This window comes from Poromitra crassiceps, assembly GCF_964638095.1.
Source record: "Poromitra crassiceps genome assembly, chromosome: 22".
In the NCBI taxonomy this organism is placed as follows: domain Eukaryota; kingdom Metazoa; phylum Chordata; class Actinopteri; order Beryciformes; family Melamphaidae; genus Poromitra; species Poromitra crassiceps.
In genome coordinates, this window is record NC_139647.1 from 5,688,855 (window position 1) to 5,705,240 (window position 16,386).

At 46.0% G+C, this 16,386-nt stretch overlaps 2 protein-coding genes across 2 annotated transcripts in view; both read left to right on the forward strand.

Annotated features, from left to right (window-relative positions):
- lrrc1 (leucine rich repeat containing 1) overlaps positions 1–3,053 on the forward strand; it is a 37,615-nt gene extending 34,562 nt beyond the window's left edge. Inside the window, exon 14 of the mRNA XM_083658331.1 lies at positions 1,674–3,053. Coding sequence (XP_083514457.1) covers positions 1,674–1,832 — 159 coding nt within the window. The 3' untranslated portion in view covers positions 1,833–3,053. The remainder of the gene's footprint in view (positions 1–1,673) is intronic.
- A 1,734-nt stretch (positions 3,054–4,787) lies between these two features.
- mlip (muscular LMNA-interacting protein) overlaps positions 4,788–16,386 on the forward strand; it is a gene marked incomplete at its 5' end in the record, with an annotated part of 36,005 nt that continues 24,406 nt past the window's right edge. The window contains 8 exons of the mRNA XM_083658261.1: positions 4,788–5,000; positions 5,816–6,628; positions 6,780–6,869; positions 7,280–7,357; positions 7,899–8,090; positions 9,777–9,869; positions 11,137–11,273; positions 14,595–14,682. Coding sequence (XP_083514387.1) covers positions 4,788–5,000; positions 5,816–6,628; positions 6,780–6,869; positions 7,280–7,357; positions 7,899–8,090; positions 9,777–9,869; positions 11,137–11,273; positions 14,595–14,682 — 1,704 coding nt within the window. The remainder of the gene's footprint in view (positions 5,001–5,815; positions 6,629–6,779; positions 6,870–7,279; positions 7,358–7,898; positions 8,091–9,776; positions 9,870–11,136; positions 11,274–14,594; positions 14,683–16,386) is intronic.

Here is a 16,386-nt window from a genome sequence, read left to right on the forward strand (position 1 = left end):
TGTTGCAACTGTATTCTTAACTGCAAGCTGCTGTATCATATCAATAACGTAAAGATCATCTATGCAACCATTCATGGCAATGCCGTATGGCTTCAGTTTATCGTACCCATGCATGCAGAGCGCAGTGGAACCTTTGCAGCGGTAATGCCTCAGATGCTGCTGCGCCAGCCTGTCCTCCACACCTCAGGATCAATCAACTTGATCAGTTGTCTTTCTGTAGCCTCTCTTGTGATACAACATAGCCTCTCTGTATTGCACACAGATGAATTAGTGAAATTGTGCTTCAGAATCGGATTTAGTAGGAAATCCTCTCTGTTTTAGTGCGTAAATACAGCGTGTTAAAGTAACCGAGGACTTTGAAAAGATTGCGCCGAAAATTGCGGCTGTTCAGAAGGAGAAACTTGGAGGTGGCCGCATTCTTGCAAACGGAAATGGCCGATGGTTACACCTGCGTGCCGTGCAGCGTGCAATACAGAGAGGCATGTTGTATCACAAGATACAGTAAGTAATTGATCAAGATGATTGATAGGTGTGGAGGACAGGCGGTCTGAGACAGGCATTGTCACTGCAAAGGTCCCAATGCGCTCTGTCATATGGATGGGTGGGTATGATAAACTGAAGCCATATGACATTGCCATCAATACAGTTGCAACACTTCAGAAACTTAGGTTCAATCACATTCCAAGGATATACCACAGACTGAGTCAGAGACTGAGCTATGTTACGTATGTACACACCGTCAGGCAGCTTCCTGTAAGGCGGTGCTCTCCTAACTTGTTTTGGTAACACTTGACAATACTGTAACACAGAAACTGGGTAGTTTCTGAGGAACGAGTCAGGAACGAACCATTAGTTCATGAATAGTTCATACATTTTGACTTTATTCTCAACATTTCGTCTTTATTCTCATTACAGTGTTTCAACTTTATTCACGGAATTTCGACTTTAATCTCAACATGTCGATTTTATTCTTGAAATGAAAGAAGAAGAAAAACGTTCCTCCTCTGATTTATTTTTTCTTCTGCTTAATACTGACATTTTTTCACGAAATTTCCACTAGTCTATCCTCTATCCTCCTATTAGAAAAGGGAGCATGTGGGCAAAGTCTCTCTGTTTCCATTTCTCTGCTGGCCACAGCTATGCTGTTTTACGTACGATCAGGCTTCGAGGGGTGTAAAGAGCACCCGTGCAGGTGACCTGACAGGAGCCCGATTTTTTAATTAGGTGATTGCCCTAATTACCTAATGATGTGATGTCATCAGTGATGTCATCCTTCCTGGCTGAGGCTATTATAAGTTCAGTGATGATGTCATCAGTGATGATGTCATAGAGCAGGCGAGGCCGCTGTGTATACGACACACAGCTGCAGAGCCTAGGAATCGAGCGATTGCTAGTGTAAGATAACTGCACATTTCTTTTCTGTAGCTGTAAATCCAATACAGTATAAAGGGGTGTGTCCCATTTGCCCAATGTCATAATAATCTCTGGTATTGAGTCAGAGTCACCGCCTCACATTACATGGAAATTCTATTATGGATCCTGGAAAAGTTTTGAAAATGTCTCTATGAAAATGTGTGGGAAGTACCCTGTTATTATGAAGAGATAGCCCATGTTTATCCCCAGACTAAGCATGATAACATTTAACAGCGGTTTGGTTTGTCACCGTCCTGCAGAGCACGCTGATGCGGCGGGCCACGCCTCACCCCGGCGAGCTGAAGACCATGAAGAAAGCAGCCGAGAACCTCCGCAACGACATGAACGCCGCCAAAGGCCTGGACTCCAACAAGAACGAGGTCAATAATGCACCAGACAGAGTGACCACGTCTGTGTGACCTTTGACCTCAACCATGTTTTACCTCCTGTGTCTCTCGCCATGTCCTCCTGCACAACCCCTTTTTGTTTTTGACCTGCAAACCCCAGTGTGGCCTACCCCCCCCCCCCCCCCTCCTCCGGTGACCCCCGGGACACCAGTACCCCCCCTCCTCCGGTGACCCCCGGGACAACAGTACCTTACGTCGTCTTCAGTCCTGTTTTTAAACGTGTTCGACTCAGTCCGCCGGGCCCAATGTGCCTTACTCTTTTTAAAATGATTTCCACAGCAATAATCTGCACAGATTTGCTCGTTTTTAAAAAGGATATTTTAAAGATTTATGACTTTTTTTAAACGCCTCTTTTTAAAAATAAATATTATGTTAGGTAGTTGCACTATTCTAAGTCTTTTATAATATGGTCAAAATCTTCTTAAGTGTATTATATATTTGTTCTATATCTATTTTTAAAACACTGGGTGAATATTTCTTTACATTTTGGGCAAGCATAAAACCAGGAGTTTTTGGACCTACTGATTAAGGATTATTGTATAGTCATTTGTGAATATTGATACTTTTATACTTTTTGGCAGCTCAGATGTAAATAAAAAAATGTATAGCAAATTTCTTAATTAGTTTCAGATTTTTAAAGTTTTTCTTTGAACTTGGTACTTTTTTCCTTTTTAAAATTAAAGCAATGAACAAAATGCCGTCACTAACATCTTATTAAAACCATAGAATTGTCATTGGGCTAATGGCTAATCAGCTAGCTTTTTAAATTACTTTTCCACAGTGACAAGGCTGTCTTATTTATATCTGCTGTGCTACACTGCTTTGCAATGTTTAAAAAATGGATGCCAAAAAACCGATGCATTAAAAAAAATCTCTAAAGTACAGTACTGTATATAATAATCATTGGAGTTGTCAGTTAGAATGAGGTCCATATCACAAGGATGGACGCCTTTAAAAATGCAGTTGTTAGAAGTTATACTTTAATGCACTTCTCAAAGTTTCTTGCATCTTATTCCAAAAGCTTCATCTTTTCTATGGTACATTATAAAATTTGTTATGATGTTTTTAATTTGATTGCAAGAAGTGGACCGTAGAACCTGGTTCAGATGTTGGTTTTATCTTTTAATTATTTCCTGATCAAACTGCACAAAACACAGATCCCAAATAGGCATGGACACTGGGCCTGGAGATCTGAATGAGTTTTAACCACTGATCCAATAAAATGGGTGCAAAACTAAACATGTTCGTTATTCCTTTAACTTTATTAATCAGGTTGTGCCAATATTAAAGGATGAATGCTGAGCTTATAGAGGATATTGCATACTTTCTGGCTGCAGTTATCACAGATGTTGAATGTCATATGCAGGGCAGGCCATTTCATTTTAAATGTGAAATTAACCAATGAGTAGACTAGAGACATTTTGTGTTCTGTCTTTTCTTTATCATCATCATCCTAAAAGTAATTTATTGTCAAAGTAAACTTAAACTAAAATTGGCTTGCCATGGAAATCGCACAATATTCCATGATGGCTGCTTCATTAGATTGACTTGGGGCCCTATCTTATGCCTGATGCAAGGGCAAGTGTTGTCATTGCTAGTTTCTACCACTCAAAATCTATTTTTTTCTTTCAATTACCACTGGATCACTACATCAGGGCGTGTTTCAGCGACCCTGTGGTAATTAAAAGATTTGTATTTTATTTTGAATGCTAGAAACTAGCAATGACAACGCTTGCCCTCGCACTGGGGGTAATAATATAGGGCCCCTCGTCTTTAAAGTCACAGATTTCTGTTCCATTTCCTTATCCTTCCATCTCTTGTTTTGTCTGTCCAATTGTGCATGATGTACTGTATGTAATGCTCCACCAGCATGTGCCAGTGCCATGTTTTACTTTGTCCACCCAGCATGTGCTGCACATGTCCTGATGCTGGCATGCTTTCGACATTTCACAGCATTGAAAGGTTTTCTTTTTGTCTTCATCACATCCAGGCAAGGCAGCATGTATCCACTTTAAGCATTGCATATTTAATGATCATAATCATATTTCATCTTGCCAGTTTGTCATTTGAATGCTAATGTTCATGGCCATTTCATTTAAATTTGATTGTACCTTTTTGGATCATAGCCATCCAAAGACTTCTAACAGACAGACTACTTGCTGTTAGATTAAAACAACATACTATAATCGTGTCCGGCTAGTTTAGAGTTATGTCAGTAAAGCTTTACTGAGGTAGTAGCTGTTATTATTGTTCACTTGCAGTTACTGACCTGTCTATGGACTGATCTTTTTCCCCTCAACAGATACATGGAGCAGTGTAGTGATTTAGTTGGCCTTCCGCCATTTTGAAGTGGAAGCTATCCCAGACAGACTACAATGCATCTTTAACATGTCATGATGTCTTCATAGCCCCACTTTATTTGCCTGCTCTTCAAAATGCGTTGGAGGACGAGCCTTCGCAGCTCCGGCCTGGAGAGAGAGGAGACACAAGAGTCAATCAACTTAAGCTTTTGGAGACTCAACCTCCTCTATCTTTGCTCTTTTCCTTACTCCAGGAAGTTGGTTCTTACATTAAACCATGTATTTCCAATGAAACAGTGGTTAGACATTGCAGTAATTGTTGCTTATGTTGCCCCCTGCTGCACAAAATAAGTATGACAAGTGTGCATTATGAGTAGTCGAGAAGGGAGGACTGCTACCAACCCCCTTATGGGTCCACACTGGGCAGAACCAAGACACTGCATTGAATTAGTTTGATTTGATTAGTATTATACTGAGAGAGATCAGTTAGTATATTTCCTGATTATTATACTGAGAGTGATCAGTTAGTTTGTCTCAAATGCTCTTGACTGGCAGCTGCCTCCCAGGATCAGCTGTGAGGAAAGGTGCTGTGACCAGTTTACTCCACAGATGTGGTCTTACAGACAGAAACATGCATCATTGTGAGAAAAGTGGTTTCCTTCAGTATATGACACTGGATGTTCGGTTGCCATTACGTTTTCAGCAACAAGTGGTGTCCTCTGACTATCTCCAGGAGTGTAGAAATGCTCACGCTAACCCGTCCCTCAGGGTCAGTAGCCCAAACTGGCCCCCCTCGGGCCCCTCGGAGCCTCAGCGCCCCCCGGGGGCTCGCTACTCCGGCCCGGAGGAGGATGCTGAAGACACTGATGAGCTACCTCAGGTTTGAACCTCCCCCCAATATCACACAGTTTTTATTTGTTGAAGAATACACTCAACTGTTTTAGGATCACGAAATGCAAACCAAGCTTGTTCACCCAACTTTCAGGGTAATTTTCTCTGAATGTTGCTTTTAGGAGTACCGACAACATTCAAATAAATAAGCATTATCTTCTTCAACTATTTTCAGATTTCAATGTGACACATCATTTGAAAGTTTACAATCTGCATTTATTACCTTGGCCTACTTGTTAGCCAAAACACCAGTCCCTGTCACATATGTCCCTGTCACGTATGTCCCTGTCATGTATGTCCCTGACACATATGTCCCTGTCACATATGTCCCTGTCACAGTATGTCCCTGTCACATATGTCCCTGTCACATATGTCCCTGTCACATATCACATATGTCCCTGTCACATATGTCCCTGTCACATATGTCCCTGACACATATGTCCCTGTCACGTATGTCCCTGACACGTATGTCCCTGACACATATGTCCCTGTCACATATGTCCCTGTCACATATCACATATGTCCCTGTCACATATGTCCCTGTCACATATGTCCCTGTCACATATGTCCCTGTCACATATGTCCCTGTCACGTATGTCCCTGTCACGTATGTCCCTGTCACGTATGTTTGTTGTTTTTTGTGCAGAATGTAAACAACACTGACTCCACTCGAGTCATCCTCGCACGTCACTCTGTCGTTCTGCTAAAGTCTAGTGACAGAAACAGTGGAGCCCCACCTGGGGAGCCACCTATATAATCCCACATCCAGTAATACAGTAAGAGATTTGAATGTCTCCTCTCCAGGATGCTGCGGGCCAGCAGCCGTCAGAGAGAGCTGCCTCTCTCCAGGATGCTGCGGGCCAGCAGCCGTCAGAGAGAGCTGCCTCTCTCCAGGATGCTGCGGGCCAGCAGCCGTCAGAGAGAGCTGCCTCTCTCCAGGATGCTGCGGGCCAGCAGCCGTCAGAGAGAGCTGCCTCTCTCCAGGATGCTGCGGGCCAGCAGCCGTCAGAGAGAGCTGCCTCTCTCCAGGATGCTGCGGGCCAGCAGCCGTCAGAGAGAGCTGCCTCTCTCCAGGATGCTGCGGGCCAGCAGCCGTCGGAGAGAGCTGCCTCTCTCCAGGATGCTGCGGGCCAGCAGCCGTCGGAGAGAGCTGCCTCTCTCCAGGATGCTGCGGGCCAGCAGCCGTCAGAGAGAGCTGCCTCTCTCCAGGATGCTGCGGGCCAGCAGCCGTCAGAGAGAGCTGCCTCTCTCCAGGATGCTGCGGGCCAGCAGCCGTCAGAGAGAGCTGCCTCTCTCCAGGATGCTGCGGGCCAGCAGCCGTCAGAGAGAGCTGCCTCTCTCCAGGATGCTGCGGGCCAGCAGCCGTCAGAGAGAGCTGCCTCTCTCCAGGATGCTGCGGGCCAGCAGCCGTCGGAGAGAGCTGCCTCGCACCGGCGCTCTCGTCATCCCAGGGGGGATATTCGAGAGGACAGGAAATTGCAGGAACACAAAGCTCTCAATGCAGGGGCCAGTCTCCATGGAGACCCTGTGCACATTAAGATCTCCTCCATGAATCCTCCTTTGGTAGCAGAGAAGACCCCTCCTCAGGGACCATTCATCTCCCACGTGCCAATAAGAGTAACCGCACACTGCATCGTTCTTCAATCTCATTTATTTCTATGGCCTTGTACTATCTACTGCAGCAGGTGGCCATATTGATTATGGCATGTACAGTTATTGATCATATTGTTTTGTAAGTCCTAATTGCATATCATTATTTCCCTCCTAGTTACAGATCAAAGTGTCTGGCCAGAGGGGGAGTTTGGGAATCAGCATTGCTGGCGGGAAAGGCTCTTTGCCTTATAAAGAGCATGATGAGGTAAGTGCTACCCCATATCTTCTCATATGGTTCTATCTACATTACATATCTTCTCATATGGTTCTATCTACATATCTTCTCATATGGTTCTATCTACATATCTTCTCATATGGTTCTATGGGCATAAGAAGAAGCACCACGTTCTATCTACATATCTTCTCATATGGTTCTATGGGCATAAGAAGAAGCATCACGTTCTATCTACATATCTTCTCATATGGTTCTATGGGCATAAGAAGCACCACGTTCTGTGTAAACTACACTTACCTTGGTTTCCTGTTATTCCTTTAAGTCCACAGATGATCACAGATTCAGATTGAATGATGTCACCTGCAACAAATGTCTTCAACACATTGTCATCATCATCATCACAGTCCTCAGACTAATAATATATGTGTATGTCCTTTCAGGGTATTTTCATTTCTAGAGTATCTGAAGGAGGGCCGTCAGAAAAGGCAGGGATCCACGTTGGAGATCGGTTGTTGGAGGTAGGACAGAGATCATTCTTCTCATTATTATATTGTATTAAAAATAAAAAATTGCTTGATGTTGTGCAGCAGTACTGTGTTGTAAAACTACATTTTCTTTGCACAACCCATCAATACAATTATTTAAATCAAACATGACTGTTCCTCTTGTGACCAAAGGAGGGCGTCATAAGACAAGCAGAGCACACTCAACTTGCACCACTTTCAGTGGTCACTCAAAAACAGCTACTACAGTGGCTTCAGTGACAATTGAAAAAACGGACCAAATGAAAATGGAATAATATACAAAAACCTTTGTTTGGATTCAGGCTGCAGTTCTGTTGGTCGAGGGTGAGAACGAAAAATCCTATATCAGTGCCTGTAGGCTACTCGAAATAGACACACTATTTTCAGAGCTTCCATGGTGTGTGTGTGTGTGTGTGTGTGTGTGTGTGTGTGTGTGTGTGTGTGTCACTCACTCCATTAACCCCCCCCCCCCCCCGACCTCTGCCCCCTCTGCCCGCTGACCCCTAATAGTATCATGTGACCACGGCTCATCCAGGTCAATGGCCTGGACATGCAGGGGGCGAGCCACCATGAGGCGGTCAGCGCTCTGAGGAACGCCGGGAGCTGCATCAAGATCAAAGTGCTGAGAGAGAGGATGCTGCCCCCAGAGGACAGCCAGGGGAGGACGGACGGCTCACACTGCCTGTCCAACAGGATCCAGGCTGTCGTCTGTAACGGCAACGGAATTGTGAGTGGCGTTCTGGAATCACAGCACAGACCTGGGATTTATTATAGGGCAAATCAGAATGACAGCACGACAACAAAGAACTTACTTCTGGGATTGGGTGGATCCTGACTTTTATACTGGGTGGCAGGGGGGGGGGGCTGTTTTGGCAGTTTTTTTTGCCATTTGAAACGAGATTTAGAGGAATTATTATTGTACAATAAGGGGCGGCTGCAGCCCTAGAGCCCCCCCTGTCACAGCTTTAGCAAAGGTACATGTGATGCTTGTGAAAGTGGATATAGATTTTCTGATCACATTCAGCCAGATGGAGATTTACAGTGGTGAGAAGAGAAAGAAAAAAACACTGGCGGGGGCCTGACCTGACCCCCCCCCCCCCCCACACACACACACACTAAATCCACCCATGCTTCCGGATGGATAACGTCTGTGGTGCTCCAGCAGTTAAACTAGTGTGAAATAAAGATGAAAAGCTGTGTCAAACAAACAATATCTCAAAAGCTAGGCATCGCATCGCTTAGAATTTCACACGCTTGTAGCCAGGGTGGAGACTCTGGAGACGAAGCGCCATGGGCACACTTTTATTGGTGTGACCAAACACACGCGTTCTGCACGCACCTGTGCCCCTTCTGCTGTCTTCTGCATGTTCGGCAGGACCAAACGGTGACTTGGTCCAGGTCTTCCGTCCTCTTGTGATCTGGAAGTGGCACGAGCTGGTCCATGTTGCTGTCGCACATTCAAGTTTGATTGGCTGGGCTGTGACCAACAGTCATCCAATCTATAACCTTCTTATTCTGTGGTGTTTTATGGCTTCCCTCTGCCTCCTTCTCCACTGTCTTCCCTCTGCCTCCTTCTCCACTGTCTTTCCCTCTGCCTCCTTCTCCACTGTCTTCCCTGTGCCTCCTTCTCCACTGTCTTCCCTGTGCCTCCTTCTCCACTGTCTTCCCTGTGCCTCCTTCTCCACTGTATTTCCCTGCCTCCTTCTCCACTGTCTTCCCTCTGCCTCCTTCTCCACTGTCTTCCCTGTGCCTCCTTCTCCACTGTCTTCCCTCTGCCTCCTTCTCCACTGTCTTCCCTGTGCCTCCTTCTCCACTGTATTTCCCTGTGCCTCCTTCTCCACTGTCTTCCCTCTGCCTCCTTCTCCACTGTCTTCCCTGTGCCTCCTTCTCCACTGTATTTCCCTGCCTCCTTCTCCACTGTCTTCCCTCTGCCTCCTTCTCCACTGTCTTCCCTGCCTCCTTCTCCACTGTCTTCCCTCTGTCTCCTTCTCCACTGTCTTCCCTCTGCCTCCTTCTCCACTGTCTTCCCTCTGTCTCCTTCTCCACTGTATTTCCCTGCCTCCTTCTCTACTGTCTTCCCTCTGCCTCCTTCTCCACTGTCTTCCCTCTGCCTCCTTCTCCACTGTCTTCCCTCTGCCTCCTTCTCCACTGTCTTCCCTCTGTCTCCTTCTCCACTGTCTTCCCTCTGCCTCCTTCTCCACTGTCTTCCCTGTGCCTCCTTCTCCACTGTCTTCCCTGTGCCTCCTTCTCCACTGTCTTCCCTGTGCCTCCTTCTCCACTGTATTTCCCTGCCTCCTTCTCCACTGTCTTCCCTCTGCCTCCTTCTCCACTGTCTTCCCTCTGTCTCCTTCTCCACTGTCTTCCCTCTGCCTCCTTCTCCACTGTCTTCCCTCTGTCTCCTTCTCCATGTCAGTTGGAGATTGATCCTAATTGGACCTTGTTTGAACGGGAGCCAGAGGCCCTGGGGGAGAACAATACACTTCAACTGGTGAAGAACACCATGGCGGTGAGCACTTTTAAATACTGTATGTGACAATTTCTATCTCATAAAGAATCCTCTTAAAACCTAAGCTCAAGAGTCAAAAGTACCAGTCAAAAGTTTGGACACATGTATTTTTCTTCTTCTTTTTTTTTATTATTTATTTTTTACTATTTTTCACATTTTAGAATCACTATATTGCGCTTCTAGCATTTCTAGCTTCACATACTCATTTGTAGCTTCATGCTCACCTGTGCATCGCGAAGCATGCACAGGTGAGCACCGCCGCGCCGCCCTCTACCTTATTATAGTAGTGAGATAGTAAAGACGTCAAAACTGAAATAATATAAATGAAAGGATTATCTTATAGTTTAATTTCAAGCATATTTACGTTCCATTGTTTGTCTGAATTTCCAGTGAGGACATAGAAAAAGCTGCTATGAGACTTGTATTCATTTCCTTTCCATTCCTCTCCACTTCCTTGGCGATCGATCACCTGACAGATCCCGCGGATCATCCTCACGCATCCCTCGATCTCGGAGGAGGAGGCGGAGCCCCTGACGCGCGCCGCTGACAGACGACTTTGACCGCGTCCACTCGCGTTGTTTCAACAGTGCTTTCTACCCAGCTTTCTAACAGCTGAGAGGCTTGTACAGTATGTGCAAACTGACTGTTACTGACCTGCTCTCCCTTTTTGGCACTGACGCATTTAAAGTGACACTACTGATAAAGATTAGTTTAGGAGCAACTGTTGGAATGTGTGTGTGTTTTTTTTTACTGTCTTTACTGTCTTTGCACAGATGTTTCTTCCTTGTTGGTAATAATTTAATTGCTGCTCATATTATTCACTGATATTAAAGGAATAGTTCACCCACAACTAAAATTCTGTCATCAGTTGCCCAGGGACTACGGGTGGAAAATTGCATTCCTGCTATAAGCTGGTATGATGACACATCTCTCCCTATCTTATAGGGTTAATGTTCTTGTACACTGTCCCTGTTTTAAAAATAAAGAAATTCATCCATTCATTCATTCATTCATTCATTCATGAAGTGATACATTAAAGCAGGGTTTGGCAACCTTTCTGATATGAATTGCCAGTTTCAACATTGTCTTTCGCACCGACATTTTCCTCTGTTCTCTGCTGCTCTGGAATGTAACGCAAGGAGGCTAATCAATCAGAGGCAGAGAGTAGTGATCACTAGTACTACCGTCACCGTGGTAGTGATCACTAGTACAACCGTCACCATGGTAGTGATCACTAGTGATCACTCCTAAACTCCTAAAATAACAGGCCGCGCGTCTGAGTCTGGACACAGTGGTTGCTGCAGGGATCGACCCTGTGGTGTTCTGGACGCAGGCCACTCCTCCTGATATGCAGCTGTTATCTGCAGCGGGTGGCCGGCCTCCTGAGCCAGTGTCATGCATCAAGTGGGTTAGCCTGCTTATCACCGCCAGTCAGGGAAGCCAAGCTGCAGCATGACCTCTGACCTCACAGGGCCCCATCGGCCTATGGGGACTGTCATGTGTGATGTGTCATAATGTGACCTTCTACTGAGTGACAATCTTCTTGAGGCAGAACTTGCACTCTGTGCATAACTGAGCGAGGGAGGAGCAGATGAGCGTGTGCACATAATATAACTGAGACTCTGGGAACAATTATTTCATGATTTGCTAAGAACTTGCTCATTTTTCATGATCAATATCACTTAAAAAAATACCAAGTTAGAATTGTTTTAGATTTATTGATCGCAAGGTAAATGATTACATGTCAATGATCTAAAGTAGTCATTTTGGCCGTGCAAATAACGTGTTGAATTCACTTTGATGAACTAGACATCATCTTGCAATGGGATCACACCAGCCGCCACGCCCGCGGGTTAGCAGCCGCAGAGAGAGACACACCTGAAGGCACAACCTGGAGCATGCAGGTAGGCGGCTAACTAATAGTGATGGCTCGTTGAAGGGAGCGGTAACGAGCCATGGAAACCGTTACGGCTTCCGTAACAATGGTATGAATGATCAGGAACAAGGGTCCAAAAGTGTTGTTGAGTTCGCTCATTGATTCATTTATAATCTCAATTAAGTTACGCGTTCATCAATTGAAAAGCTATTTCTCCGGGCTGACATTAAGATAGGACGGACGGGCGGGCAGACAGACAGACAGACAGGCAGGCAGGCAGACAGACAGGCAGACAGACAGACAGACAGACAGGCAGGCAGACAGACAGACAGACAGACAGACAGGCAGACAGACAGACAGACAGGCAGACAGACAGGCAGACAGACAGACAGACAGGCAGGCAGACAGACAGACAGACAGACAGACAGACAGACAGACAGACAGGCAGGCAGACAGGCAGGCAGACAGACAGGCAGACAGACAGACAGACAGGCAGACAGACAGACAGACAGACAGACAGGCAGACAGACAGACAGACAGGCAGACAGACAGGCAGGCAGACAGACAGACAGACAGATAGGCAGACAGACAGACAGACAGACAGACAGACAGGCAAACAGACAGACAGGCAAACAGACAGACAGGCAGGCAGACAGACAGGCAGACAGATAGGCAGACAGATAGGCAGACAGACAGACAGGCAGGCAGACAGACAGGCAGACAGACAGACAGACAGACAGTCAGGCAGGCAGGCAGGCAGACAGACAGGCAGACAGACAGACAGACAGACAGACAGACAGACAGACAGGCAGGGGGAGGGTGATGCAGGGGGAGGGTGATGCAGGGGGAGGGTGATGCAGGGGGAGGGTGATGCAGGGGGAGGGTGATGCAGGGGGAGGGTGATGCAGGGGGAGGGTGATGCAGGGGGGAGGGTGATGCAGGGGGAGGGTGATGCAGGGGGAGGGTGATGCAGGGGGAGGGTGATGCAGGGGGAGGGTGATGCAGGGGGAGGGTGATGGTTGGATGGAAATAGACAGGAACAGCTGTGACGCAATGAAGAATGCAATGTACTTGATGGATTAGTGTCCGGTCCAGAGGTCTGCTTTCACTCACTGACAGGAGGACTGGAGGAGTGTATGCAGCCTACTCACTGACATCTCAACAACCATTCGTCCGATCAACTTCAAATTTGGGGAGTGCGCTGATGGGAACTCGACACAGTGCGGTGCCGAATTTCGTGCAATTTGGCACAGCGCCACCTACTGGCAACACAAAAAGTGGTTTATCTTGAGAACCGCTCATCCCATCAACTTCAAACTCGGGGAGTGCGCTTAGGGGGACCCAATGGAGTGCAGGGAGCTGAATTCCAGGCAATTTGGCAGAGCGCCACCTACTGGCAACACAAAAAGATGTTTATCTCGAGAAACATTTGTCCGATTGACTTCAAACTTCGGGAGTGCGCTGCTCGGACCTGGATAGAGTGCGGTGCCGCATTTCATGCAATTTGGACTTATGCATAGTCATAGTGCCACCTACTGGCAACACAAAAAGCGGTTTACTGTATCTCGAGAACCATTCATCCGATCGACTTCAAACTTGGCGGGTGCGTTGCTGGGAACCCCAGATATTTCAGTGACCAGTGGTGTTATCTCGAGAACCATTTGTTGGATCGACTTCAAACTTGGGGAGTGCGCTTTAGGGGGGACCTGACGGAGTGCAGTGTGTGTGCGGGGGGGGGGGGGGGGGGGGGAGAAGTGCCCACGGGGTTGTGCTTTGGGGGGAACGGGCACTGCACTAGTAATACATAAATACAGACTGGTTATTTCGCCCAGTGTTATGAAAACATATACACAGTCAGACTGCCCTTGAGAAACCCCAATCCCACTCTTCTACGTGTAACCGCATCCCCTAATCAAAAAAACTAAACAATTATTCTAACACAAACGCACAATGAAAAACTTGACAAAAACACATAAATACGTCGGTTACAACACATACAATGAACCCATCATGAATACATAAACAAAACACAAAAATAAAAGCAGACAATAACAATGATTTACAATAGCTTCTCCGTATGACAACACTCACTAACACATTGCATTCAGGCGATGTCTCGTCACACACATGGTCTATGGGTCAGCTTGGGGGCAAACGCGGTCCTGGCGGAGATCTGCACTCCACCGAGTGCACTCTTCTAGTTGTATCTATGTTTTTTCCTCTGCAGTAACAATATAATCATCTGTGGTGCAAAGAAGAAAGCTCTCTCAACAAAGCTCAGTCATCCAAATAATCTCTTTATCGGAGTGTATAATACCAATCATTTCTGCATGATGTGTGGGAGCACTGGATCATCATCGCTGGAATACGGTTTGCCTCGTTACCCCTCCGGAAAACACACTGTCCAAAATGGAAGAAGTAAGGAGATGACCCCTTCCCGGCCGGGCCCAGCAGCCCTGTTTGTTTCTAGTGGCGCACATTGTTACATTGTTACCGGTGCCCAGAAGGCTGACTGCTGTCTGTCAGCTATTTATGGCTATTATGTGTCTATAAAAGGAAATCGGTGGCGCTATGCACACGCCAACAGTAACACACACTAAAGGATATCAGCAGCGCTATGCACACACACACCAATAGTACACACACACACACACACACACACACACACACACACACACACACACACACACACACACACACACACACACACACACCAACAGTAACACACACTAAAGGGAATCAGCGGCGCTATCCACACACACACCAACAGTAACACACACTCAAGTTCACAAGAGGGGCTGAAAAGTGGACATCTTATTTTCTCTATCAGGCCCGATCAGTGTGTGAAGTCTCAAGAGGAAGCCGGGACACAAGCAACACCTGGATGTGGAGAGAGTTGAACCTGCAATGGAGAGGTTGAAGGAAAGTGTGGAGAAGGTAAGATGTGGAGAGCTTGAATGAGAGTGTGGGGGTTAGGGTTAGTCTGGGGGTTAGGGTTAGTCTGGCGGTTGGGGTTAGTCTGGGTTAGGGTTAGTCCGGGGGTTAGGGTTAGTCTGGGGGTTAGGGTTATTCTGGGGGTTAGGGTTAGTCTGGGGGTTAGGGTTAGTCTGGGGGTTAGGGCTAGTCTGGGGGTTAGGGTTATTCTGTGGGTCAGGGTTAGTCTGGGGATTAGGGTTATTCTGGGGGTTAGGGTTAGTCTGGGGGTTAGGGCTAGTCTGGGGGTTAGGGTTAGTCTGGGGGTTAGGGCTAGTCTGGGGGTTAGGGTTATTCTGTGGGTTAGGGCTAGTCTGGGGGTTAGGGTTAGTCTGGGGATTAGGGTTAGTCTGGGGGTTAGGGTTACGGTTAGTCTGGGGATTAGGGTTATTCTGGGGGTCAGGGTTAGGGTTAGTCTGGGGGTTAGGGTTATTCTGGGGGTCAGGGTTAGTCTGGGGGTTAGGGTTAGTCTGGGGAAGGTAAGACGGTCTGCAAATAGAGTCTTCTTTTAGATCTTTTCTCTTGTAATCATGATGTGCCAGATGAAACGCTTCTCGGTGTCTTTGTTGTTGTGAGGCTGCTGTAATATGATTGACCTCCCTTTACTTCTCACTGACCTTCATATTCAAATAGTGGCTTCAGCTTCTGTTTGACATGGAAATGTGTTCTTCAACTTAATTACATTTGCCTTTAATCTATCAAGATATTTTACATTATACACACAAAGTACTACAGTATACTCATACAGATACTTTGATCATGACCAAACTGCTTGAATAAATACAGCAGTAGGGGTATTTATTTAAAGTAAAGTAAAGTAAAGTAAAGTACAAACCTGAAGTAATTCGGAAATCTCTCTGAGAGGCTATCAACATGAGCATGTATGTATGCATTTATGATGCAAGTGTTATCTTAAAATATGCAAATACTGTCGTTCTCAGATGAAAAACAAACATGTCATCTGTAACTTTGAACTGTCTCCAAAAAAGGTGCATTAATCCACACTAACAACTACCACATGAGGAGGCTGTCCTAATGTCTATTTGTTCATCAGGTCGGTTGGTCAATACAGTATAGAAATTATATCTATTTTTTCCTCTCGTGCATGAGAATCACAACATACATTTTATAATCGGGACTCGTTCAATAGTTGCATTCCAGAGCGGCTGGCAGTGCGCTATATTTGTTGCAGCCCATCTCCTCTAGAGGGAGGAGCGCTGTGTTTCTCTCTAATTACACTCTTACTTATAGTGACACACCCAATGTGGCACAATGTGAACCGCTGACATCGACTCCAAAGACTTCAGATTGACTGCACTCTGTCAAGGAATAGCTGATCTACAGTACATGTTCAGGGTATTCATCTGTCAAGGAATAGCTGATCTACAGTACATGTTCAGGGTATTCATCTGTCAAGGAATAGCTGATCTAGTACATGTTCAGGGTATTCATCTGTCAATAATAGCTGATCTAGTACATGTTCAGGGTATTCATCTGTCAATAATAGCAGATCTCGTACATGTTCAGGGTATTCATCTGTCAATAATAGCAGATCTACAGTACATGTTCAGGGTATTCATCTGTCAATAATAGCAGATAATTTAGTTGGTTAAACAGATACAGATAATGGTGTACTCGCTCATCCCTAGTTACAATGATTGACTCACA